The 24459-nt window shown below is 48.5% G+C and overlaps 8 protein-coding genes across 8 annotated transcripts; 4 read left to right on the top strand and 4 right to left on the bottom strand.

The window, feature by feature from the left end:
- Nucleotides 1-1530: 1530 nt before the first annotated feature.
- On the top strand, nt 1531-2719 carry BKA55DRAFT_592377 (uncharacterized protein; the record flags this gene model as incomplete). The annotated part of the gene is made up of 2 exons (XM_046195384.1): nt 1531-1986; nt 2036-2719. 2 exons carry the CDS (start codon nt 1531-1533, stop codon nt 2717-2719), a joined length of 1140 nt encoding a protein of 379 aa, XP_046052381.1.
- Nucleotides 2720-9275: 6556 nt separating this feature from the next.
- BKA55DRAFT_592376 (CobW/HypB/UreG, nucleotide-binding domain-containing protein) lies at nt 9276-10132 on the top strand (the record flags this gene model as incomplete). Its single annotated transcript, XM_046195383.1, has 2 exons — nt 9276-9448; nt 9496-10132. The coding sequence occupies 2 exons, from the start codon at nt 9276-9278 to the stop codon at nt 10130-10132; spliced, it is 810 nt and encodes a 269-aa protein (XP_046052380.1).
- A 61-nt stretch (nt 10133-10193) lies between these two features.
- BKA55DRAFT_736380 (uncharacterized protein) lies at nt 10194-12988 on the bottom strand. Its single transcript, XM_046201332.1, has 3 exons — nt 12980-12988; nt 12633-12901; nt 10194-12579 (listed from the first exon to the last, which is right to left on the bottom strand). The coding sequence occupies exons 2-3, from the start codon at nt 12736-12738 to the stop codon at nt 10235-10237; spliced, it is 2451 nt and encodes an 816-aa protein (XP_046052379.1). The 5' UTR covers nt 12739-12901; nt 12980-12988; the 3' UTR covers nt 10194-10234.
- Nucleotides 12989-13219: 231 nt separating this feature from the next.
- Nucleotides 13220-15050, top strand: BKA55DRAFT_562990 (WD40-repeat-containing domain protein). Its single transcript, XM_046192350.1, has 2 exons — nt 13220-13981; nt 14031-15050. Exons 1-2 carry the CDS (start codon nt 13295-13297, stop codon nt 15000-15002), a joined length of 1659 nt encoding a protein of 552 aa, XP_046052378.1. The 5' UTR covers nt 13220-13294; the 3' UTR covers nt 15003-15050.
- A 154-nt stretch (nt 15051-15204) lies between these two features.
- Nucleotides 15205-15931, bottom strand: BKA55DRAFT_687963 (peptidyl-tRNA hydrolase PTH2-domain-containing protein; the record flags this gene model as incomplete). The annotated part of the gene is made up of 2 exons (XM_046199146.1): nt 15205-15521; nt 15583-15931. 2 exons carry the CDS (start codon nt 15929-15931, stop codon nt 15205-15207), a joined length of 666 nt encoding a protein of 221 aa, XP_046052377.1.
- A 403-nt stretch (nt 15932-16334) lies between these two features.
- On the bottom strand, nt 16335-17485 carry BKA55DRAFT_507095 (glycosyl transferase family 64 domain-containing protein; the record flags this gene model as incomplete). The annotated part of the gene is made up of 2 exons (XM_046187320.1): nt 16335-17088; nt 17154-17485. 2 exons carry the CDS (start codon nt 17483-17485, stop codon nt 16335-16337), a joined length of 1086 nt encoding a protein of 361 aa, XP_046052376.1.
- Nucleotides 17486-18447: 962 nt separating this feature from the next.
- Nucleotides 18448-19299, top strand: BKA55DRAFT_687961 (P-loop containing nucleoside triphosphate hydrolase protein; the record flags this gene model as incomplete). Its single annotated transcript, XM_046199145.1, has 3 exons — nt 18448-18587; nt 18636-18741; nt 18793-19299. The coding sequence occupies 3 exons, from the start codon at nt 18448-18450 to the stop codon at nt 19297-19299; spliced, it is 753 nt and encodes a 250-aa protein (XP_046052375.1).
- A 529-nt stretch (nt 19300-19828) lies between these two features.
- Nucleotides 19829-24304, bottom strand: BKA55DRAFT_507172 (uncharacterized protein; the record flags this gene model as incomplete). The annotated part of the gene is made up of 6 exons (XM_046187327.1): nt 19829-21084; nt 21134-23602; nt 23649-23898; nt 23947-23995; nt 24049-24077; nt 24131-24304. 6 exons carry the CDS (start codon nt 24302-24304, stop codon nt 19829-19831), a joined length of 4227 nt encoding a protein of 1408 aa, XP_046052374.1.
- Nucleotides 24305-24459: the final 155 nt, after the last annotated feature.

Raw genomic sequence — 24459 nt, 5'->3', positions numbered from 1 at the left:
TGGTCCACCAAACACAGTCCTGCTGCGGTGGTGCTGTTAGCTTTAAGTTGCTTGGTGCTTCACTATCATCTCATGCAGACACGATGGAACACTTTAGGCTCCATAGCGCCGAGGCTGAAACCGTGGCTCGGGTTGTATCATTTGAAGAGGATGAGGCTAATCAACCAGCCACCAGCCTCAGAGGCCCGTGATTGAATTGGTCTTTATTGGAAAGCATTAAAAAGCGTTCTTGTGGAATGCCTAGATCTGGCTTTTTGTGATTTCTAGCTGGGATCTGGCGGCTATCGCCAACGGTTGTCTGAACTGTTGCGGATGGCATGAGGATAGCACTCATTTTAAATGTTTGATAGACGTTTGAAGTTGATGACCTTGATTTCCGGCTGATTACTGTCGGGAAGTGGACAATGCTCTTTCTCCTGCTTTGGCTCCTCTATACCTCCATCGCTAACAAATTTTCATGTGTATCCGCGTCATCAATCACCGCCTATCTTCACAAGACAATCTATGCAAAGTGAAGTGAAGCTGGCACAAGCTTCTAACCCCTGGTCCGTCATGCAATGCGCCCTGTGCCATCCCGCCTCCGCGTGCCAAAGCCAAAGCCTAGAGCCAGTAAGAGCTTACAGTGGACAGAAAAGTCCTACGGTGGCCCCAAAGCGTAGGACTTTCATCCAACCTCCTCCCTTGATCATCTTGCCTCAAGGACCCTGATTGACGGGCTATGTATCACGGACGATTAGAATCAGTCATGATATCTGGACATCCGTATATCCAGTGTCTCTTTGATTGTGTCTGTCACATTCGTGATTCTGACCGCCATATACGTGCTGATCTCGACGGTCATCCTCAGAGGCCTCTCAGCGGCAATGCAACCCCAGCCTTGATAATTGATCAAAATGTGAACTTATGATATATTGGTATTTTGTTACTATCCGGGGTGATATTGGATGAACAAGTGATTTGGTCATACCTGCATGATTCTCGTCCCAGAATGGTTTCAATATAGGTTATATGTGTTGTCAAATGACGAAAGGAAAATAAGCATTGCGATGGAAGATAGAGTCGTGAGTCTCAAGAGTTGGACCAATATTACTTATGTAAAAGATCACGGAGATTTCTCTGTCGAGTCAAGCATCATTATCTGAAGTTGAGTGGAAGTAGGGTGCTTTGATTGAACATAAGGGATATGTCTTTGTGTTTAAAATCACATAAATGATTAAAGACTTTTGTCTCCTGCAAGCTATAGAAGTGAGATTCGTGTAAGAAAGAATTGCTCCCGGATATCACAGTTCTTACAATAACTCAACATGAAGTTATCATGAGCATAGTGCGGGGTACAGTGCATACTTAAAATCCGCACCTAGACTACTGCGGCTAATTCCGTTGGACGTTGAGAATTTCCAGCTCCCACGCACTCCACAACGAATTATCATAACGCCCAGCGACAATTCGGCGCCAACAGCTTCAATCCGCTCAATGAGCTGCTAGAGCCTGCGAATCCCCTCGATAAATCCTCGCAGCTCATTCTCCGCCATGCAGAAGCTCGCCAAGCGGGTCGCCCAGGCCCAGCGCCAGGCTGGCCGACGAGCCCAAAAAGCCGCCAAATCCGAAGAGAGCAACTACAAACTCCGAAACAGACAAGCCATGCGCGCCGCTGTCTCTGAGGTCCGACAGAATCTCCAGGATGCGCGCCGAGTGAGACAGGAGGATTGGGAGCTGGGCCCTATTGCTCCCAAGCGGGATCTGGGCTTCAATGGTTATGGCATGTTTACGGAAGGTGTACGAACGGATTGGTCCAACTATGGTCTTTACCGACCAAGGCCTGAGGTTTTGGCGAAGAGATGTGCTTGGGCTGGTGGTTTGAAGCAGCTTAACCTTGCTGTTTCAGACCGTGTGGTTATCATGGATGGACCGGACAAGGGCAAGATTGATCGCATCAAGACGATCAATCCTCAGGGAGGATATGTTACTCTCGAGAACTATCATCGGGTAAGCACAATGCCTTTCTAAGGCTTGCATAAGGACTAATGGATCTCAGGCTATCTCTGCTGGCATGTTTGGAAACGACAGCCGCTCTCAGCCCATGCCCCTCTCGATCGGTTCTATTCGTCTTGTCTATCCTATCGCCAATCCCGAAACCGGAGTTACAAGAGACGTCATTATCAATGAACTTAAGGCTATTCCCCCGAACATGAGTTCCCCCAACATGAGCTTCGACCGATGGGAATACGGAAACAAGTGGGATCGAATTGTTCCTGGAATCAACGTTGTTATTCCCTGGCCCGAGGTTGAGGCCCCAGAATTCGAGACTTTTGACGGTGATACCGTCCGTGAGACTGTCGACAACCGAACATTTTACTACAACCTACTCTCCCCTCCCATGCCCGAGACCGTTATCGACGAGTTGCGAAACAAGTTCTCTAAGTTCCGAACACGCCACGAGGAGTGGTACGTGCAGCAGAAGGAGGCCGAAGCAGCAGCAAAGGAAGCCCACAAGGAGTCTATCAAGTCCATGCAGACTCCTCTGCAGGAGTTCCACGAAATGCAGCGCGCGAAGCGTGCTGCCGAGGGAGAGCCCGAGCTCAGCACAGAGATGTTGGAAAAGCTTGGTGCTATTATTGCTCAAAGGAAAGAGGCTGCTCTCAAGAAGGCTGGCGTGTCAGAGGTGGCGGCTGCAGATGCTTCGATACCGCCTTCAACAACAACACCTCCGGCTCAATGAATGAAATGAGGAACAGAGAGGTTGAGTATTGGATAGTGGATGGCGTGCCAGGGGTGGTACCAATAACGTGTAATTATATCTGTGCAACAATGTACATCATGAAACGTAAAATAGACGCATGGTCTTGTCTCTTCACTAGAACTGAGATCTGGTCTACATGTGCAGATGTCAAGCGGTGAGCTGGTTCTCATGACCCCAAGAAGGAAGGCAGATCCTCTCTAAGACTTGATATCTGTGCCGAAAGGTTGTAGGCTGAGACTAAAAGCTGACAGACTTCGGGCCTGATTTCGAGTCCTGCAATGGGACGCAATGTTGCGGGCCAAGCATAACAACACACCGATGTTGATTCATCCGGTATGATCGGTAGACAGTATACTATACCGCCTTGGTATACAGCTCAGGGGCTCAGTTTCAGCGACGATGTCTTGGGCCATTCTTATGCCTTCAAGTTTCGTAAGACTTCCCTTGGCACGCATTATGTAGTAGTTCGAACAAGGTCGTTGATTCATAAATCTGCCTAATTCGTGTATCTACTGAACAAAACTCAAGCTAATCTTACAAAACAGCATACAGTATGTTGTTCAACTATCAATATCCTTGGCCGAGTCTTTACCGAGTCTTCTAGACTATAGCTTAGAACCCTTCGGTCCTGAGTAACCGGCCCCATTTCCAGTTGCCTTGCTGTCCTCAGCTATGGACCTCATCATTAGGCGATCTTGAAGGGAAGATGTGTCGTAAATGTAGGGTTCTAACATCGTCGTCTCGACGGTGTTTCTGAGGAGTTAAGCCATTAGCTCAAATTATGATACGGTGAAGTGAGTGTTTCTCACGATGGAGTGTCACCCGTAGGGATAGTGTCAGTTTGGGTCGAGTCGCAAGGCATGGCGGAGAGAAAGAGGACTTCGGAGATGAAGAGCTGTAAAACACCCGTGTTGGGATGTGCGAAGGAGCGTGATGAAAAGAATTCAAAGATAAAAATAGGGGAGCCGTTCAGCGGTACTTCTTCAACATTGGAAGATCTGAGAACTCAAAGCTATGTTCCAAAAGAGTCATGCCTCAAAGCATGAGATTTACCAGAACTATACGGACATTATGACCTTTTATAAATGCTTCAGGGGATACCTGAGGATCAGCATGCTCGAGTTACGCCTCGACGAGACAAGATACATACAACAGCCTCAGCACCATCAATCATTCCGGGCACCGAAACGCCCGCATTTCCAAACACAGCATTTCTACACCGGTGATCTTAATATGAACGAGACACAGGAAAGTGCAGACGGCGCAAGAAGACAGAATAGGACTAGAAAACTCGGTCTGTTGCCACAACCGAAGAAGCGGTCTCAAAGTTGATACCAATTTGACATCTGCATAAACATGTAGTGGTGTGTAGACTACCTAACCAGGCACCTGGATCCAACATGTCTTAGGCATCTGTAGAGTAGGTATTCTTTCCACGTTGTGTATTCTTGACCTGTGGGGAGAAGTGGTTGGGACAGGAACAGAACCAACACAGGCCAATAATTACGAACCCACCCTCCCAATATGCACTTTCGTTTTCAGCCTACTGCATACAAAAGAGAAGCGGTGAGCTTACAAAAATCAGATGAATAGATGATTCCTTGTCAATGATGCATCATATCTTCGAAACGAAGTTACATTCATGTAGGCAAGTGCCGTATCTGGTTTTTCTGCATCGATCCCACGATGCACACACGATTCTGCATGGTTTGCATCGCTTAGTTGATTGACAGCTGGGACTTACCTAACAAATCTTCCCGCAAGGGAGAAGAGAGAACTTGGCCATTCATGTCATGAGGCTCTTCGGGGAACTTTTCAGCCTTGTGAGCAGAGTCGGCCTTATTTGAGGCCACCCATCCATTTACCCCGATACAGAGCGGTGAGCGCTATTCCATAGCCATTGACGCAAAAATGATAACAAAAGATATTATCTGGACGTAAAGATGCGGCCGTGAAGAGCCGGGCGTAGTTTGAGTTGATCTACCACAGGCTTGTCCTTCTCCAAAGATATCCTTCGCCTACGGATGCGATCCGGCTCTTAGCATATCCACTTGCGATGCTGACACTTACGCCAGACGCGGCTCAATCCAAATCGGTTTAAGATTAACATATATAGGGATAATTACTGACTCGCTTTGACCAACGACATTGCGAGAATCATCCCCCCTTTATGTTTTGAATCTCGGCAGATCTTACATGTCGCTCATAGCCACGTGTGAAAGGAAGGGCCGTGCCATAGCTTGGATTCAGCTGGAGAACAACCCTGCTGCGTACGCTATATCAGTCTTAGGCAAATTTGTTAGTAGGGAACACGAATTCGAGAACAGATCGACGCGTATGCCAATTTTGATACGTTTCAGACTCATCAAGGCTGAATTCTACTTGTCGTAAGAAACCGTTCTCCAGAATGTTATCCAAGGGAGGCATACGACCTGCCACATTGGGGAGCTTGTTCGTAACTTGAAAGATTTCAGAAACACCGAACAACAAGAGAAGGATTTATTAATATCACTTGGTATACTATCACTCAGTGGTAACTAGGTAGTATTTATGCAGTTGAGCAGCGGTAAAGGGCAAAGAAAAGGCCAATGACCTGTTGTGTTGGACATGTTGATGATACAAGATTCAGAGCACTCATAGCTCCTGCGGCATAGAGAAGTTTATGCACTGTATCCGGGATCGGTTTATCTTATTATGTCATTGATAGGGCAAAATAGGCACTTTCTCAAAGCTTGTGCTTATCCTCCGGGGTGTCACTCGCCTTCATCTTTTCTGAACAGACCGTCGCAGGCACAACGCTAGTGTTCTTTGTCATGGGAAACTGCAGCAATCGATCTTGAAGAGAAGACATGTCGTGAATGAATCTGTTGAGCATGCAAGCATCTTCTGGAGGCCTGAATGCAACAAGTTAGTTGCCTGATGACTGGCGATAGATGAGTGCTACTTGCTCTTTATGAGTTTCCAGAGTAGGAACGCGCGAAGGAATGTCTTTTGGAGGCATAACTATTGAAGCGGATGTATTGATAAAAAGGCGGGGAGGCAAGGAAGTGATAGGAGGGGGGTTTGCGGAGGGTATCAGGGGAAACTGTGTTAGGCCCCGTTCACTGCTTAGGTCTTAAGGGGGAACTCCGAGATAAGGGGGCATTGAATCCAAAGCAAAGGTAAATGAGAAAGGGTAAATGATAAACAGAGAACAAAGATCATTAGAGGAAGAAACCCGAAGAGAAGAGGGTAATCTTTTATAGCCCTGGAGTCGGTGCTCCGGGGTGTAGCAAGTCGGCTCCAGGTCAACTTGGTCAGTTCAAACACTGAAAGGTCTGGTTAAAACAAGAAAGCGGAGTAAGACTGGGAGACCTCCGTTACATGACCTGAGCAAACACATCATGGGCGCTTAAAACCACAGGCTTGAACCAATGGTCTCCGTGCATCCGGCTCCGAGATGTGGGTACACACACACTCCGTGTGATTCGGGAAAAGCGGGGCCGCCGGGGACTGTTCCGGTCTAAATCCCGGTTCATGGTGCTGTGACTAGGCGGTACTAGGTTAAGTAAAAGCTAAACACGGAAGGTAAAGAAAGTGCTGGTAAGTATTGGACGCCAGCAGATCTTTTCAGACTCAAGTTCGAGCACTGTTTTTAGAGAGTGACTACACCAAACAGACAAGTTCTGAATGTCGCCGAGAGCTTATGCGAGGTAATAATGACCGACTGGAAAAGAATTTAAGCATAGAGAATGAGGGTTTTTTTTTTATTTGAGAGAGAGAGTGTGTGTGAAGCCCTAAAAGATCCATGGAAAGCCTACAACGGTGGTGAAGCGATCCAGTCCAGATTCGACTGTCATCTTCGTCCTGATGTTCAATGTGAACTACAACCGACTTTTCGAACAAGAAGATTCTTTCATCATAGCTTCAAGCTCTCTGATTCCCTGATAATCGACATTCGCCCCATCACTGCTCACAGGAATCTCATCAAGTGAATCCGTTTTCGTCACACCTGCCTCAGCTCCATAGAGGAGACGTTCCTGGACGGAAGACGTATCGTGAATACAGAGCAGAAGCATCGAGCTGCAATAATCAGGGCTGCGATGTATTGGTATGAGGACATGAAGAGAGTCATGGGGCTTACAGATTGTTCTCGTGTATTGGGACTATTTGACTGGGCGGATCCTCAGCAGCCATGATCAACTGGGACAATGCAGTGACCGCGTGGACGAAGATAAACGTAGGAAGAAATTAAAAGAAAGCTGTCTGCTTATACAGAACGATAAGTTACAGTCACTTCTTAGTGCCCAAAATGGCGAGAAGTGAACGATGTGACGATTGATAATATCAGTTCTATTGGGACTGAACAATAAGTTGAGAGGATGGAGGGTCTGTCATTTAATTTATACATATTATTAGACCTTGGAAAAAGCCATCGCAACCTCTGGTACTCTAGCTCTTGTCACATTTCCTACAAGGTGGCTGCGACGATTCAAAAGAAGCCGGACACCTGCAGACACAGGATTTTACGTAGGGTCACTTCTACTACCAGCACCCATGGCAGTGAAAGTTGACAGGGAGATTCTTGGTTTCTAAACTGACCTCGATTGACCTGTCATAACTTTGTCCTTGTATCAGGAACCGCTGTTAATGGGCGTAGAAGTGGGTGTGTAGTTATACCAGATGCAAAAGAGACATGGCTGAACGATGGAAAAAAGACACGAGATCTTACTCAGACAGACCCGGATCTTGATCCAGATCAAGATCAAGGCACGCGTAAGACAGGGAAAGGAGGACCCAAGGCATTGGACTAGGCTGACATTAGGCTTCCATCGGGCATATAGCATGCCCATTTTGCGATCTGAGACACGAGGGATATGTTTACCAGATCGTACGATATAAGTCACTTAGTAGTCAACCTGGATATGACCAACTGCCGAGATGCATTGTAATTGGACACCTTTTAAGGTTGCATGGGAAACGAGATCTAGATACGAATTGAGGAGAAATGCATATGCATCCAGAAAGGCAGCATGTCGATATCAGGGATGTGATATCTGAACAGAGCTGACTCGGATGGCCACTCCATGCAGAACAATTATCTTTCTGCACACCCTAGCCCATAATTTTCTCTCTAAACATACTGAGATGAATATTATAAGAGAGACCTGTGCTAGCTTTGTACTCTATTGGTGTTAGTGTGATACTCTGGCATGTGCTAAGAACGATAACTACTGGCAATAACCTTCGTGAGTAGGATGTCCAACAGGCTGCTTAATGGTGTTGGGATAGAAAAATGACAGTAGCAAATGGGACTATGGCTATGACCATGGCAAAGGAGAGAGAGACATCATTTGCCGAGTTGACGTTGAACACGTTGTTCGGCTGAAGCCGTTTTGCTAGGATCAGGGTGTGAAATCATGATCGCGCACTATGATTGAAAATCATGAGAACTGACAGAAACACAATGAAGATCGTAAAGCTTCGCGCGCTGGCGTTGGTCAGATCTCATAAAAGTCGAGCTTGCAACAAGACCCCTGGATTGTTGAACTCTCCAGTGCCTCCTTTTTCTCCCCACGTCGGTCAGCCCATCTCAAGGACACGGACACTACACCGGTAGAACGAGCAGGGTTCTAAGTGGCATGTCTGGTTCTCTAGAATGGCACACCCAAAGCGTGCACTACTGCCACCCGAGGCAAGGCAGCGGATGAAATTGCAATATGCATATCTGTGCATTAGGATATGAGCGATCAACTTGGGCGTTCTTTTCATGACGATCGTGTCATTAGAGACCCCATACATCGACTCCCCCTCTCAACCCCTTGTGGCTTGCTTTAGCGCAAGAATATATAGAGTGCACGTCGAGTACTGCATGCATGCCCTTGACAAGGGATACTGCTGACCTAGTTTTCTGTCCCAGATCTTCGCATTCTTGCTCATCACTGCAGCGGGTTCAAATGGGGGCTTCCTACTTACAACGGTAAACCGGGGTGTTTGGCCAACCTACTCAAGTCAACAACAAAAGTGGCTGGAATGTCAGATGAAAACAAAGAAAAGAAAGATGGTGGCCTCATCTCAGAGACATGTTCATCTGAGACTTGGGTAAGAAAGTTCGGAGGAGCCGGAATATCTCATCTGGCTTGTTGAGCTGAAAGTGAACGCAGCGAATACGATCCTGAGGACATTTGTTCAGCTCCTTGACAAAGCCCCAACAGCAACCGGCGTAGAAGTATTCTGAAGCGGGTTCAACATGGGGAGCTCACTCAGAGTATCTTACGCACGGGGGATTAGCAACTGAGAGTGTTCCGAAGAGCACTTGATGGTTTTATGTTGAATGTCCGTATAAGTCAAATAAGCTCCACTTATCCCGGCGCTGACCGGTTGGCCGCCGGCCGCCGGAGGGTTCCTGTCTCCACTCACTTAACCCCTCCCCCACGTCAGTATTTGGAGCTTCAAGCTGATAAGGGCAGCCTCTATATTCTTATCTGAAAAGCTTCCCCTCTTCAATTTGCAGTCAAAGTTTCCTCAAGCTTGCTTCACTTAAGAGCTATTCATCATGTCGCACTCTCACGATGGTCACTCCCATTCCCACGATGGCGGCTTCAACGCCGTTGAGCATGGTCACTCGCATGAGATCCTTGATGGTCCAGGAAGCTTCCTGGGTCGCGAGATGCCAATTGTAGAAGGACGAGAATGGTCTGAGAGAGCTTTCACCATTGGCATTGGAGGGTAAGACTTCTACCACTCAGTTGTAGAAACAAAGCTGACTTGATCAGTCCCGTCGGTTCCGGAAAGACTGCCCTCATGCTCGCCCTATCCCTCGCTCTCCGAAAGGAATACTCCCTCGCAGCCGTGACGAACGACATCTTCACCCGCGAAGATGCAGAGTTCCTCACCCGGAACAAAGCCCTCCCACCTCCTCGCATCCGCGCCATTGAGACCGGTGGCTGCCCACATGCTGCTGTTCGTGAAGATATCTCCCAGAACCTCGCTGCATTGGAGGACCTGCACCGCGAATTCGATACCGATATCCTCCTCATTGAATCAGGAGGTGACAACCTTGCTGCGAACTACAGTCGTGAATTGGCCGATTTCATCATCTATGTTATTGATGTTAGTGGTGGCGACAAGATCCCTCGGAAGGGTGGCCCTGGTATCACGCAGAGTGACCTGTTGGTCGTGAACAAGACTGATCTGGCTGAGATTGTTGGCGCTGATCTTGGTGTTATGGAGAGAGATGCTAGAAAGATTCGAGAGGGGGGGCCAACGGTTTTTGCGCAGGTGAAGAAGGATGTTGGCGTCGATCACATTATCAGACTAATCAAGAGCGCATGGAAGGCCAGTGGTGCAGAGGAAGAGAGACGAAGCAAGGGAGGTCCCAGACCAACAGAGGGTTTGGAGCAGTTGGAATAACCATTCACATATATATCAAAAAGGGCACTACTGGAAATAGTCATGTAAGAGGAAAGGAACAAACGCCAACTTTTAATTCTAAAGGTATACTAAGTGTCATGTCTATGCCTGGTCATCCATCATCATATCGCCATCAGCTTGCACTGTGCTTGACTCGATCTCCAATAACGGTCCTTCCACAGGAGCAGCATTTCGTGGCCACACCCGCTTGTAAAGACTGACGCCGATGGAATCTTGAGGGTTGATACGTCCATCGAATGTCGCCTTGAAATAACCGTGTGTACCGAGAGGCTCCTTGATGAAACCGCTGCGGCCACGCTTGGTCCATAGAGGTAGAGCCTTGAACCACTCGACATCCTCTCGGTTGAAGAACATGTATCGAATGGTGACAATCTTCTTGTGGATGTGGTAAGGATGGCCAGTGAGGATAATGCGCTTAGCGATGACGCGAGATGTGGATGGTGGTAGAGCGGTTCCTGTACCGATGAGTGACAGACCAATATGAGGACCCTCCTCACTCTCATCCTTCTCAACGTCTTCGGCTGTGGTTCGCTTGAAGAACAGAACAGGCACCGCACCCCATGTTAGAGGACCCATAAAGGTCGCGATAGCTGACTGACCGGGGTGGAGGAACCGGCAGTACTTGTGAACATCGTTTGGTGTTTGTCCAGGCTGGGAGAAGAGAGGCTTGATCACCATTCGGCGAGGTCCACACTGGACAATGAGCTCCTCCTTGGCTTTGATAGACTTGGTGAAGTCGGAGCTGAGGTTGAAGAGGTAGTTGACAGCCGTCTTCTTGTTCTCGTGTCGCAAGAGAGAGAAGATAGTGAGGGGCTTCTTGGGGTTATAGGTCTTCTCCTGAATAGGGGAGATGCCCTTGACGTAGATGTGAACGCGGGTACCAGGCTCAACACCACCGACCAAAGCCTCTCTTGTTGCTTGAGATTTTGAGGATTGATAGTTTGGAATTTGAAGAAGACGTCTCCACTCCTCAGGTTCATGTGCGCGGTCCTCATCCTCCTGCCAGGTACTGGTTCGTAGACTCTTCAGACCACGATATCTGGCGAGACGCTCTCGGGCCAAGACATGGGGGTGCAACTCAATCTCATCAGGGAACTCCATATCATCCTCAACCTCGTTTCGCTTTCCAGCGCGATATTGCTCAAGTTGCTTAGCATCCTCCTCCTCGTCTGGCTCAATCATCATCTCTGATTGAGGATATTCTGAGGGAGCACCCTCAGTGGCGGGTGCAGGGGCATAACCCTCAAGACCATCCTCAGGGCGGGCCTCCTCCTCACCAGCCTCATCCTTCATCTCAAAGTCCTCCATATCGGACTCGGAGTCAGAGACATCCTCCAGATACCAGGCTGACTGGTAGTTGGATGTACCCTTGGGAACCTTCTTCTTGATCTTTCTCGCCTCAGCCTCCTCGTCTGAGAAGTAGTGGTGATCATCCAGAAGGACACCCTTCTTCTCAGTGGCATCAGTTGTCATAGCGTCATCAGCGTCGTTCATCATGACCTCCTCAGGAGCCAGCTCCACTAAGTCATCACGGTCCTCGGAAGGCTCCTCCAGAAGCTTGCCGGCCTCTTCAGGGTCAATGGTCATTTCCTCTCCCTTCTTCTTGATCTGTTTGGGCAGAGGAGCAGCCTCTATCTTCTCAATCTGGAAAGTTCCCCAGTCGCCGACCTGGATAAGACGGTCGGCCTTGAGGCCCTTGCCTCGGACAACACCAGTGATAACTGTTGAATCGGACTCGGAGTAGGCGAACTTGATATCCTCGGCAAGCATCCAACTCCTCTCGTCTCTCCATCGGATACCCTTTGGTGTTGTGCTGCACAGTGATCGCATAAGGTTGGCACAATCTTGTCGGTTCTCGATGCTGTAAAGCTTCTCTTGCTCGGGGTGGAAATGTGTGATGAAAGACTTGAGGGAGACCAGGACACTTTGTCGCTGCTTCGCAGGCTCAACCTTGTCAAGACCTTCAACGAGAGTGAAGAGGGTGGACATGCCCTGGCTCTCGACACTGCGCAGGATCAACTCTCCAAGCTCATCGACTTCGACGCTGGCGGACAGTACGACGATAACGAAATCGGCAACACGGGCAGCATCGAGACAGGCGTTCAGGTCTCGCTGGATAGGGATGTATTGCAGTTTTTGCTTGAATCGGTCGACTGTAACTCGGTAGTTGCCACTCTCGGTGTTGTCCTCGATGTCGACGCTGCTATTTAGTTGCTTGATCGCAGCGTTAAGGTCGGTTCCAGCGCACAGGGGAATAACAGCGACATGTCGAGGAGCGCCATCCTTTCCAGCGAAAACCGAAGTTTCCTTAACATGCTCCTTGTGCTTGTTCAATCGGGCCTGCTTGGCCTGGTTTCGTCGGTCGAATTTAGACATGACTTGTTGGTGAGGAGTTTTTCTGTTGCCCTTTTCGTCGGCAACTCGGCCTAATTTTATGTCAGAATTGAAGAAGCAAGAAATTTTCGGGAAGGAGTCTCACCCTTTGCGCGATCCCTCAACTCATGCTTCGAAGCGGCCCGTGACTTGAAAGCCTTGTGTGAAACCTTTGTGGTTGGCCTATGGTGATGAGCCACAGCGACGGGCATTTTGCTCTCGCCACCGGCTTTGAATCGAAATGGTAACGAAGCCAGATTGAGGGACAGAAATGTCGATACGGAGATTTCTGTACGAATTGTAGGCAAAGTGATGGCAATATCGTCGATGTTCTAGGCGGTGATGGCGGGGTTAAATCCAAAATAATTTTTGTGCCTATCGATAGTGGCGTATTAGCGGGTGACATAAAGAACCCTGATTGTTAAATGGATGCTGGGTCTCCAGGGTACCAACCTATTCGTGATTGATCGCTCGATTTTACACAATAGAACAGAAAGAATACTTAGATCTATAGTACACAGTTACTTCTAGTCTGAATTTTTGATCTCGATTACAACCCGAACCAATGAGGATAACTCTGCATCTACTAAACCTGGTACTTGAAGGACAGTTTATTCTGTCAACCAACAGTGGGGCATCCCCATCCAATAGACTCAACACGATAAGCGGTGAATTTTTTTGTCGATAAGGAAAGTTGTATGCCAATCCATCTGCCATCCAATTCAAAGTTGCCTTTCTTCCAGTTGAGCGCGTTGACAATACGAAAATATGGAGGTCAACACAGTTGATGCGCCCACTACAAAGGTGCGCGACAATGGCGCACTCGCCGTTCAAGGCGCCAGGACAGAACTCGTTCCTCGTCATGAGCGAGAACGTGCTCGTCGAATCCGAGAAGCAAACAAAGCCTACGGTCGAGGGAAGAAGGTCAACATCAAGGCCATCAAGGACAAGAAGCTTCGTAGCAACATGAAGCGCCTTGAGGGAAAGTACCAAGATGCTGCGCTGAAGGCTAAAGACGCCGAGATTCTGCTCGAGAACACATCTGGGTTTCTCGAGGCCGAGGACGAGCTCGAACGAACATACAAAGTCCGACAAGACGATATTACTTCGGATATTGCTGTGGGGACTGCGCAAAAGCGTTTCGAGCTCAAGCTGGACGATCTTGGACCTTATCATTTCGATTATTCAAGGAATGGGCGGGACCTGTTGCTCGGTGGTCGAAAGGGTCATGTTGCGACGATGGATTGGCGAGAGGGTAAGCTTGGTTGCGAATTGCAGCTGGGAGAGACCGTGAGGGATGTTAAGTGGCTACACAACAACCAGTACTTTGCTGTTGCGCAGAAGAAGTACGTTTATATCTACGATCACAATGGTGTGGAACTTCACACTTTGAGGAAACACCAGGAGGTGTCTCATATGGAGTTTCTGCCGTACCACTACCTATTAGCGACAATCGTGAGTATCACTTTGCCTACTTACTATATACACAACTAACAAAGGTCAGGGCTCTGTCGGTTTCCTCAAATACCAGGACACATCAACAGGACAATTAGTCGCCGAAATTCCCACCCGGTTAGGTCAACCGTGTTCCCTTAAGCAGAACCCTTGGAACGCTATTCTACATGTCGGTCATCAGAACGGAGCAGTTACACTATGGTCGCCCAACACCCAAGACCCTCTTGTCAAATTATTAGCGCACCGAGGGCCCGTACGCGATTTGGCTATCGACCGTGAAGGCCGATACATGGTGTCGGCTGGTCAGGATCAGAAGATGGCAGTTTGGGATCTGAGAATGTTCCGAGAGGTCAACAACTACTTCACACGCCAGCCTGCTTCTTCGCTGGCGATTTCAGATACAGGCTTGACAGCTGTTGGATGGGGTACTCAGACAACAATCTGGAAGGGACTTTTCGACAAGAACGCCCCTGTTCAAGAAAAGGTACAAAGTCCTTATATGGCCTGGGGTGGTGAGGGTAAGCGCATTGAGCGTGTGCGCTGGTGCCCCTTCGAAGATGTTCTCGGTCTCGGTCACGATTCAGGATTCTCCTCCATCATTGTTCCTGGCGCTGGTGAGGCCAACTACGACGCCCTGGAAGTCAACCCCTTCGAGACCGCCAAGCAACGACAAGAATCCGAAGTCAAGGGTCTGCTGAACAAGCTTCAGCCCGACATGATCGCCCTCGACCCCAACTACATCGGAAACCTGGACCTGCGATCCGACAAGCAGCGCCGCGCAGAGAAGGATCTCGATACGCCAGCCACAGATATCGCCGAGGAGATCCGCAAGCGAGCAAGAGGCAAGAACGGTGCGCTCAAGAAGTATCTGCGCAAGCAGCGAAAGAAGAACATCATCGACGACAAGAGATTGCAGGTGGACGAGATCTGGAAGGAGCAGCAGGCGAAGAAGGACAAGAAGCAGCTCGAGACGGAAGCGGATCTCGGACCGGCGTTGGCGAGATTTGCGAAAAAGGAGTAATAGGCTTGGATGTACAAATGCGAATAATACCCTTTATCACAGAAAATATGCTTCTTTTGAGTGAAAAATGCGGGTTTGTCTATCCAACCCCCGCGTGAATGTCTATTTTGCAGTACTTTTACATATCCGACCCAATTCGTGATCCCATGCGTATCTTCGTGTATCCCTAGAATCCTTTCTATTCTTTGCGAACCTTCACCGTTTACAGCAGCTTAAGTCCACCAGTGACCTGGTCAACAAGACTTCTAGGCGCAGGTCCAACACCCAGCACCGTCATGCTACCCGCCTCGATCTGTGTTCGGCCAGCATCCTGGATAACCTCCGCCGTGATACCCAGAGACCGGGCCTTACGTCGAAGCTCGAGCATCTCGTCTTGGCTCTTGACTTGCACGGCAATCTTGGCCTGGCCGAGACGTTCCCAACGCTTGAGGATTTGAGATTGGGGAGAGTTGGCAGGTGCGCGGGAGAGGGTCTTGTAGCATGCGAGAGTTGCGTGGGAGCATTGAGCAGCGATTTTGCCTACAACGCATACTGTTAGCACTCTGCATAGAAGATTGTAGGATAAACTGTGGTAACATACCCTTTGTCATGCCCAGATCTGTTCGCACAACGAGAACGAGCTTGCATTCCTCTCCATTGTCCTTAAGAACAGGCTCCTTCTCCTTCTCAACATTCTTCAAACCCTGCCTCTTATCGGCGTCAGCACCATTGGCCCAGTTCGGCGCGTGGTCAAGGACAGTATCATCCTCATCAATATCGCTTTCGTCGCTCTCAACAGGATCGTGTAGGTTGCGCCGGCGCTCCTCGAACAGAGAGGGCGGGATGAGGTAGCCTCGGATAGTATAGATACCGAAAGCGTAACCGGTAAGAAGGGCCACGACGGCTGTGGAGATTATAACTCCTGTTTGTTCGCCTTGATTCATCGCCATGGTTTTGGGTGAAGAGCAGGGTCTGAGGTTGCGATGCTGTTTTTTTTTGGTGGTTTCGGTGATTAAGCTAAGTGCTGTATATTGACGTTGGTTACATCACGTGGGGCAGCCATGACTGTCGATGAAAATCGATTTCATCGGCGTTTCAAACTCTCGTCAAGATCATGTTTTCAGCTTTATTCATTACTTGGCTTCCTTAGTCGTTGTTTCGAATTTTAAGTATTTGTTAAATCGATATTTGCCATGAACAACGCTCCCGGTGCAGCCGTCTTTATCTCTACCTGCCTAGTGAACCCTGTACAACCAAATATCTACGTCCCGCCTTGTTATACACTATTCAAATGAGACTCGCTTCGCTGCGATTCAATACGCTCAAAATGATATCAATTCTTTCTGGAACTCCTCACATTACCAGTACACCACGTTGAATGTATCCAGACTCGTCGACCAAGGGGTGACAGCCAAACATCTTGGAAAAGTCGTTCAGACAGGCACTTCGCGCCTCCATGTGACCCTTCTTCATACTGATTCCAACTTTAGGAACAAAGTTGACATATTTCTCATGTCCATTGATTAGCAGAGGCCCCTCGCCAGTGAGCAACCCGTGGACGTAGTTCATGGCAAGATCCTCGCAGTTGAAGCCCTCATCGACATAGTTTCTGATCTGTGTCATGATCGTGTCGTTGGAGGAGTAATAGTCGAGAAATGACACATGTGAGAAAGCGAGATTGGTCAGAACCATGTTATACTCATCCTCTCCCCATCTGCTGGAGCAGAATGTGTATTTGTGGTATCCAAACGTATCGACTGGTGTACATCGAGCCAGAGCACCGACCATTCGATTCCTGCCGAACTTGCGCCATGTCTGAAAGACGAACTCGAGGTCGTTTGGGTGATAGTATACATCATCGTCTGAGAGCAGAATCGCTTGTGTCTTGTAATCGGGATCGGGCCAGAGCTTCTCGTTGAGGCTGTTGCGCTTCGACTTTCGAAATCGGACGGGGACTCCGTATTTGGAAACGTAGTCCTCTGGAGGATAGTTTTCGAGGTCATTCCAGACGACGACTATTTCGAGGAGCGAGGGGACTTCCTCGCTCAGGATAATGTTGAGTGTTTCTTGGAGTTCCTTCGGTCGACGATACGTTTGCATAGCAATTCTGGAACACGATCATTATGAGCATTCTATCAATGGATGAGACGAAAAAGAGATTCGGATACGTACGTAAACTTATCGTCCATTAGGTCCTCGTACTTCTTTTGTGAAGCCTCCCATATTTCTCTCGTCCCATTGATCCCCTTACTCTGACATGTCGGATATCTCGAGATATGGCTGACAAGTTTCGGTATAAAGAAACCCGCATTTGTCAACTTTGCCAAAATAATGATGAACGAAAGAGCAAAGAACACAGCAGACGTAATAGTCGCCGCTCTTCGAAATGCTCTTGATTTGACAACTTTTGGCGTATGGAGCTTCACCCACTCAACCTTTGCCGCCACTCTATTCCTCAGGGGCAGAGTCTTCTCCATGAAGGAGGAGTTTGAAGGCTTCAACATTGTTGCTTGTGGCAGAAGCCGGGAATACTGTTCCATGATACCTTGGGTAGCCTATATAAAGGGGAAGGTTGTTCTCAAGGGAGAGTACACGGGAGAGGCGTCTGGTATGTACCGCTCGGGAAGTATTGGACAAGATAACCAATTCAATTGTCGGAATCTTGGTATATGACTCGGATTCGAATTATAAGTGCATGATGGCGGACTTGGCACGCTTAGAGAGAATGCGAGCTGAGATTAGAGGTGAGAAAGGAAAAGAAGCAAACATGAACGGAGGGGACACGAACAGACAGCGGCTAAGTATCATGAAGAACAGAAGCAAAACGGACATTTCTTTGTTGGCATCGACTTACACAAATACATCCTCCCTTGCTTCAACTCCCCCCTTTGATGGCAACAAAATCAAGTCTAAATCTAAGCCTAAGTCTAATTCTAGTAAATTATAGTGCAGCTCTTGGTAATCTCCCGCAAGGGAATGTACACGCTACCAATGATAGTAAAGTGTTGTCGCACGTAGAGACATGTTTATTTAATCGCCGCTCATGTTCTCTCAGCAAATCGGTTGACCCAATGCTACGGTTCACGGCTATGGTTCGTCTTTTTCAGTTTCTTCCGCTAGACTCGACGGGGAAAGGAGTCGACGATCTTGGTTGTGCGAGGTTATCGCAACGACCATCGCGTGACTGTTGTACTCCTGATTTAATATCAGGAGTTTAGTTTGAGTCTATTTTACTTAGAGGACGATAAATTCAATAGTTTACGTTTTGAGAATTATGCCAAGTCCATAGAACCTTGTCTCGTAGATCAAAGTCCGATAATAACCCCTGTATTTCCATCGTTAGCGGCTGAACGCCACTATCAAACCCTCCCCTGCATGTGCGTGCTTGTGATCCTCCCGCACTTTGCCGACGTCAACTCACAACCGATATCACATTACACAGCATAACTGCTGATATCTTGACATCATGGGCGCAAATAAGGCCCTCATAGTCGGTATATCGGGATGCTCTTCGAGTGGGAAAACAACCCTGGCACGGCTGCTGCGGGACATTTTCCCCAATACTTTCATTCTTCATGAGGATGACTTTTATAGACCTGAGAACGAGTATGCCACAATCGATATTCTTGTATGGACTATATCTAACTTCAATAGGTTGCCGACCAAAAATGGTCTGCTAGATTGGGATTGTGCTGAGGCTCTTGACATCTCGGCCATGGCCGAGTCCCTCGCTTATATCCGTCAACACGCTGCCTTTCCTGTAAGTCAGATATCTTCAGTAAGGGTGTTTATGTCTGACTTCATCTTTTAGCCTACCCTTGATTCCAAAGAGGATCAAAACTCCGTGGGCAAGTGCCCTGTACCGCAAACCACCATTGCCGCCCAGCGTGCCAAAGTCGATGCCGTTCTAGGCCCAGACCACCCCCTCCGCACCAATCTCCGTCTATGTCTACTTGATGGCTTTCTCCTTTACTCCCCTTCCATGGCTGCTATAAAGCCCAACTTAGACATCAAGCTCTTCTTGCGTACGACATACGAAAAGGCTAAGAAGAGAAGAGAAGCCAGAGACGGATACGTCACACTGGAAGGCTTCTGGGCAGATCCTCCTGGTTACGTGGACAAGATCGTCTGGCCTAACTATGTGGAAGAGCATGCTTGGATGTTTGAGGATGGTGATGTAGAGGGGAAGTTCAAGACAGATGTTTTGGATAAGGAGGGTATCAAGGTACAGAGTGGTGTGAGTGCTGATGGAGATATCGAGAAGACATTTGAGTGGACAGTAGACACGATTTTGGAAGAACTTGGAAAGCAAGTATAGGCAAACTAGGGTATCTATCTAATCAAGGCCGTATCTCTCGTTAGTCCTTTCTAGTCTTCTTCAGATAGAATCTTAGACTCTCGTGAAAATTGGTTGGAATCCCCTCTTCGTCTACACCATCGATCGACACCTCGTCATCTGAAACTTCAATTACAATCCCATCCTTCTCTGGATGAGGGACCAACCTTTTCGTCCTCTTTCTTTTCTTCTCCTCTTTTAGAGGATCAATCAAGTCCTCGTCCTCGGAGAATTCGATCAAATCCTCCTCTATCGGACGATGGGCTAACTCCACTTCCTTTGGGTGGGCGACCAACTTCTTCGTCTTCTCATTCTTCGGTGGGTCGACTAACGACCTCGTCTTCTTCGTCTTCTTTCGAGGATCGACCAACGACTTGTCCTCTGGAACACCGGTCGGAATGCCTTCCATTGGATGATCAGTGGACTCCTTCTCTGGTGAAGTATCAACCGAGACCTCGTCATGTTTCTGTGCAAGATCATCTCTCTGCGAAGCGCGTTCCTGATCCCCTTCCTATGAGGTCTCCATTGCATCTTGTTGCTGATCTACCGCATTCCTCTCTTCTGTCAAAAGTCTAACCGCATTCTCAGCAGCTCTGGTCATAGCCTCAACCTTGTTGAGAGAATCCTCGACTTCTCCTACCAACCGCTCTCCAATTGTGACTCCACAACTCCATCGAGGCTCAGGGCCCTCGAACAAGGTTGGGCGGTATTCCATGTTCTGACTGACAGCGAACTTGGAGAGTTCCTCTTTGGGATGCTGAACGTGTACGTCCTCCTTGAGAATACGCTCCAAATAGGACATGACGCCAAATGTGCGAAGAACATCAGTGCATTCCTCGATGGATCCGGAATCAACCCAGACGGCTCCGAGAAGAGATTCAAACATATCCGAGTAAAACTTCTTTGGGCGAAGGCGTGCGAGTAGCGCCCATGGGTAGTGAGTACCCGTTTCGACAGCTGTGACAAGCTCCTGTCGCATGGATTCGAATTTCTGCTCGGTTTCCTCCATAACCTTGGACATTTCTGAAGAGCTAAACCTCAAGAACTTCCAAAGTGGAAGTGCAGTCATTTTGGTTACAAGATCACCATCGGGACTGACTTCCAAGTCTTGTCGTCCGACACGTTGGACCAGATTCACAAATGAAAGAAATTCTCCATTCACCAGGGCCGTTTTGATCATGTGGAGGCGTGAGTTAGGAATTGGCGGATCGTGCTGAAACATTGTGGTGACAATGATGTAGTCCAGAACAGCATCTCCAAGAAACTCGAGCTGTTCGTAGGATCTTTGTTGCATGTCTGCGGCATATGATCCGTGAGTAACCGCCTCAATCAACAGAGACTTCTTCTTGAACGTATACGAGATCAAGTCTTCAATGGGTTCAAGAGTACTGGGAAGCTCTACGTCGCTAGGAGCTGCAGCAAAGAGAATGTCTCTAGCCACACCTTCTTGATGCCAGTTGCATCTGTCGCCCAAAAAGACCGAAATGCATTTGAGGGCCTTGGTCATCCCTCCGTCTTGGTAAGAGGCCCCAATAAGTGCCTCTACAACATCAGCCAAGGTCTTCGATCCACGCATTGGCGCGGGTCGATGGGCAGTCTTTCCTTTGAGATAGTCATCCAGATAAAGTGGCCTCCACTTTAGAGCGGTAAAACTCTTCGAAAGAATGAACTGTGAGAGTCCTTTCTCAAGACACACTCGCTGGAGTCGTTCGTTGGATACAAGTCGATCTTTAAAATGGTTAAGAAGGCCTTCGGGCCAGGATGGGTCTGTGATTTCGGTTAGCATATAGACCTCCACAACAAGGGGTTAACTCACGTTCAGAATAAGCCTGAATGACGGTGCAAAACTTCAAAATCGAATCGCCCAAGAACTCAAGTCTCTCGTAATCGACAGGCTCACAAGCACTACGCGAGCTTATGGCCTCAAGCACCAACTGCAAATTCTCGATGCCAACTGGCTTCAGGAGAGTAGAAGATAGTTCAGATGCAATAAGCTGCACCTCTAGCTCATGTATGATATGTGGAATGAACATGCCGCACTTGACGGCTCGTCTCTTGACCCTATCAACACGGGCATAAGAAATGGGAAGCACACACTCGTACGGTTTAGTGCTTGACTTGGCCTGACCATCTTTCAAATCATGAAGTAAATCGGCTCGGAGACCCCATCTTTCAAGAACCAGATACTCTTCATTCGCAGGTGCAGCCACATATTGATAGAATGGGCGCTGCACATCGTTGATATCAGGTTTGGAAGGGATCGTGCGGACGTAATGAAACGGCGTTTTGTTTTGGTCTCGCACGAGAATCCTATGCCTTTTCGCCTCTTCCTCTTGTTCACAGAAAGGGTATGCACCGATGTCATCCAGGGTGACGTGGTGGTCATAGCCAATTGACCTATTGACAATTGACATCTTGATAACATGCTCGCGATCTTCTACCGGCCAGCGGTGCTGAAAGTTCATAGCCAGGAGAGCCGAAGTTTGATCTGGTTCTTCTAAAGATACCGCATCGGGTATATCGTCAAACGAATCGCATACGATGGACCACTTGGAGCCATTCCCAGGGTACAGTGTGATGTTCCGAGGCAGGTCAATCAGAGCAGGCAACGCGACGTTAAATATAAAAGTGTCGGAAAACTCGTCGTCGGTAAACTCGAAATGGTAGAATTGCTTATCGCAGCCCGAATTCCACCGTTGGGCGATCTGGACCCAGGGGTCGAAGAGAGGATCTGGTTTCAAGTCAACCTTCTCCTCCACGTTCTCTGACTTAGCATTGAGGGGGGCCAGATTATCTGTGACTAGCCCTGCTTCGTACAAAGCGACGTATGCCTGAAATGCGGCATCTTTCATGGCATTCCGTTCAGACTTCCACCCGCAAGCACTTTGGAACTTGCGAAGTTTGAGTGGTAAGCTTCCTGGCAAAGTAACCGTTGCTCTCAAGATCGGTCCGCCATATTCAGTCTCTTCTTTATGAAAGACGTAGTCGGGGAGTTGACCAACATAATCTGTGCGGAAAACAACTCGACAGAAGCGATCCAGGTGTTGTCGAGCATTGTCGAGGTCTAGCCGTGCCCCTGTGTTCTTGATGATGTAGTAGGTAGAATCAATCTCCTCCGCCCGTGCCTGTTCATCCAATCGAGCCAACTCTCGTTGGTCGTCTTCATAACGGTCCTTCATCCCTCGCTCCAGATCTTCCCAGGCGCGGGTGTCTGTAATTGAGCTCAGCAAGGCAATCATCTTGGACTCCTGCATGCGAGCTCGTCCACGACGCTGGATGAATGACTTGAGGGTGGCGATCTCGTCGAAGGACACAACTAGGTTGCATGCAGGAACATCAATGCCTTCTTCTAAGACACTGGTAGCCACCAGGAGATTGATAGCCCCTGATCTAAAATCATCGAGGACTTGAGGACCAGTGCCACTGGAGTACTCATAGACTTTCTGTTTCTGGAGTCCGTAGCTCGAAGCCCCGACTATTGCACCGACGCGGTAACGGTCTTGAATCAGGGGGTGGTTGTTAAGAAGCTCGCAAAGGGTGTATGCCGTAGCTCGTTCCTTGACGAATATGATTCCAACTACACCGCTTCCGGCTGCAAGAAGTTCATGGATCAGTCGGCTGGTTTTGTGTGAGACAGTTTGGGCGGTTGGTGGTGAGTTGTCAACGGCACCGATGTTGATTCGGCGCAAGTGTCCTGCAAGATAGGTCCTGTCCTCGTTGGACCATGCATCGGTGAAAGTACTGGGTGCGTCGATTCTACCAAGGAAAGCCTTGATCATCTGTGAAATGTATCGATCTACTGCCCAACTTCCGAGCTCCGCAAGGATTTCTCTGCTCTTGTTCCACATGCCTTTCACTTGCTGCTGGGAGAAGGTATCGTGCTTCATAATCACGTTCATTAACTTTTCCCGCTTCTTTTCGTCATTAGAGACAAGAGCCTTCAACTTTAGAACCTCAGGATCCTTGGCGATGTCCATGTTCGAGTACTCTGATTGCAGTTGTTGCATCAGTTGCGTACGTGGAGGGATCTTGGTAACATCGTAGAGTGAGCGAACGAGATGAGGTTTGTTGACATGCTTGAGTAGCTGCTCTCGGTGGGTGGTTGGAGTAACACAGATAGCGTCCATTGTGTTCTCTAGTTTCTCGATCTCCCTGAGATCTGATGAGATAATGGGACTGGCAGTCAAGCCAAGTATGGCAGGTACCGGCATACTGGTGTTCTTGTGTTCATGGTAGAAGTTCATCATAATCTTTCGCCCAGAGCTGTTCTTGACGCAATTATGGACTGCCACTGGTTAACAAGAGGAATTAAAGGGTGGACAGCCACTTACCTTCATCAAATACTATTAAGGCGAGCATGTCCATCCTGACAAAAGCGTGGTCAAGGGCATCACGCAAGATGGAGAAGGTAGATACGATGACACGAGTGCCTCGAAGGATCCGGGGCCAAACTTCTGGCGACCATGCATCGATGTTGAGCTGCCCCGTAAGCAGTCTCATGGGCACCGATGGCATTTGTCTCTTGATGACATTGAACTGTTGCTCACAGAGGCTAACGGTATTTCCTAAGAACCATACAAGCTTTACGTAGTCAGTAACTGACCAGTGAGTTTTTCATTGTCCACGAACCTTCTCAGGTGAGCTTCTCTCGAGTTCCGCTTGAATGCGAAGAACGGCGCTGTAGTGTTTCAGTCAACGTCTCACTCCCAGAACACTCCGCGATAAACATACACTTGGGTCTTTCCGCTGCCTGTGTCCATCTGAAAGCTGTTAGACGATACGTTTCGAACAAACGATGCTCAAAAGTACTCACTGCAACGATCACGTTCCTCTTCAAGCTCTGTTCGAGCATCTCTCGCTGGTAGGCACGAGGGCTGATGATCTCTGGGACAGGAGATGCGTCTTTGGACTTGCTTGCGGCGTTTTTCGTGCCAATTATGGTCCTGTCGGTAGGGATGATGGTTACTGTTTCTGTGACATCGATCATTGGTGGTGGTGTCGAGGCGTTGGCAGGACTCTCCGGCCATGAGGAGTCTGCACTCCCACTGTTGGGAGACTGCTCTTCATCGGCTTCCATCATTTTTTCATCATGAGTCAGTAGAGAATAGCGAGTTTGATGTCTTGGGCGAGCCAAGTGTTGGG

Source organism: Fusarium redolens, assembly GCF_020744475.1.
Source record: "Fusarium redolens strain MPI-CAGE-AT-0023 chromosome Unknown BKA55scaffold_5, whole genome shotgun sequence".
Classification (NCBI taxonomy): Eukaryota; Fungi; Ascomycota; class Sordariomycetes; order Hypocreales; family Nectriaceae; genus Fusarium; species Fusarium redolens.
Note: the sequence above shows the minus strand (reverse complement) of the source record. Positions and strands in the feature narration are given on the sequence as shown.

Bases quoted from the DNA above. Each gene is read 5' to 3' on its own strand.
- BKA55DRAFT_562990 (XM_046192350.1), top strand. From the start codon at position 13,295: ATGGAGGTCAACACAGTTGATGCGCCCACTACAAAGGTGCGCGACAAT. The intron at 13,982-14,030 runs GTGAGTATCACT...AACAAAGGTCAG, and splicing joins ACTACCTATTAGCGACAATC to GGCTCTGTCGGTTTCCTCAA.
- BKA55DRAFT_736380 (XM_046201332.1), bottom strand. From the start codon at position 12,738: ATGCCCGTCGCTGTGGCTCATCACCATAGGCCAACCACAAAGGTTTCA. The intron at 12,580-12,632 runs GTGAGACTCCTT...ACATAAAATTAG, and splicing joins GTTGAGGGATCGCGCAAAGG to GCCGAGTTGCCGACGAAAAG.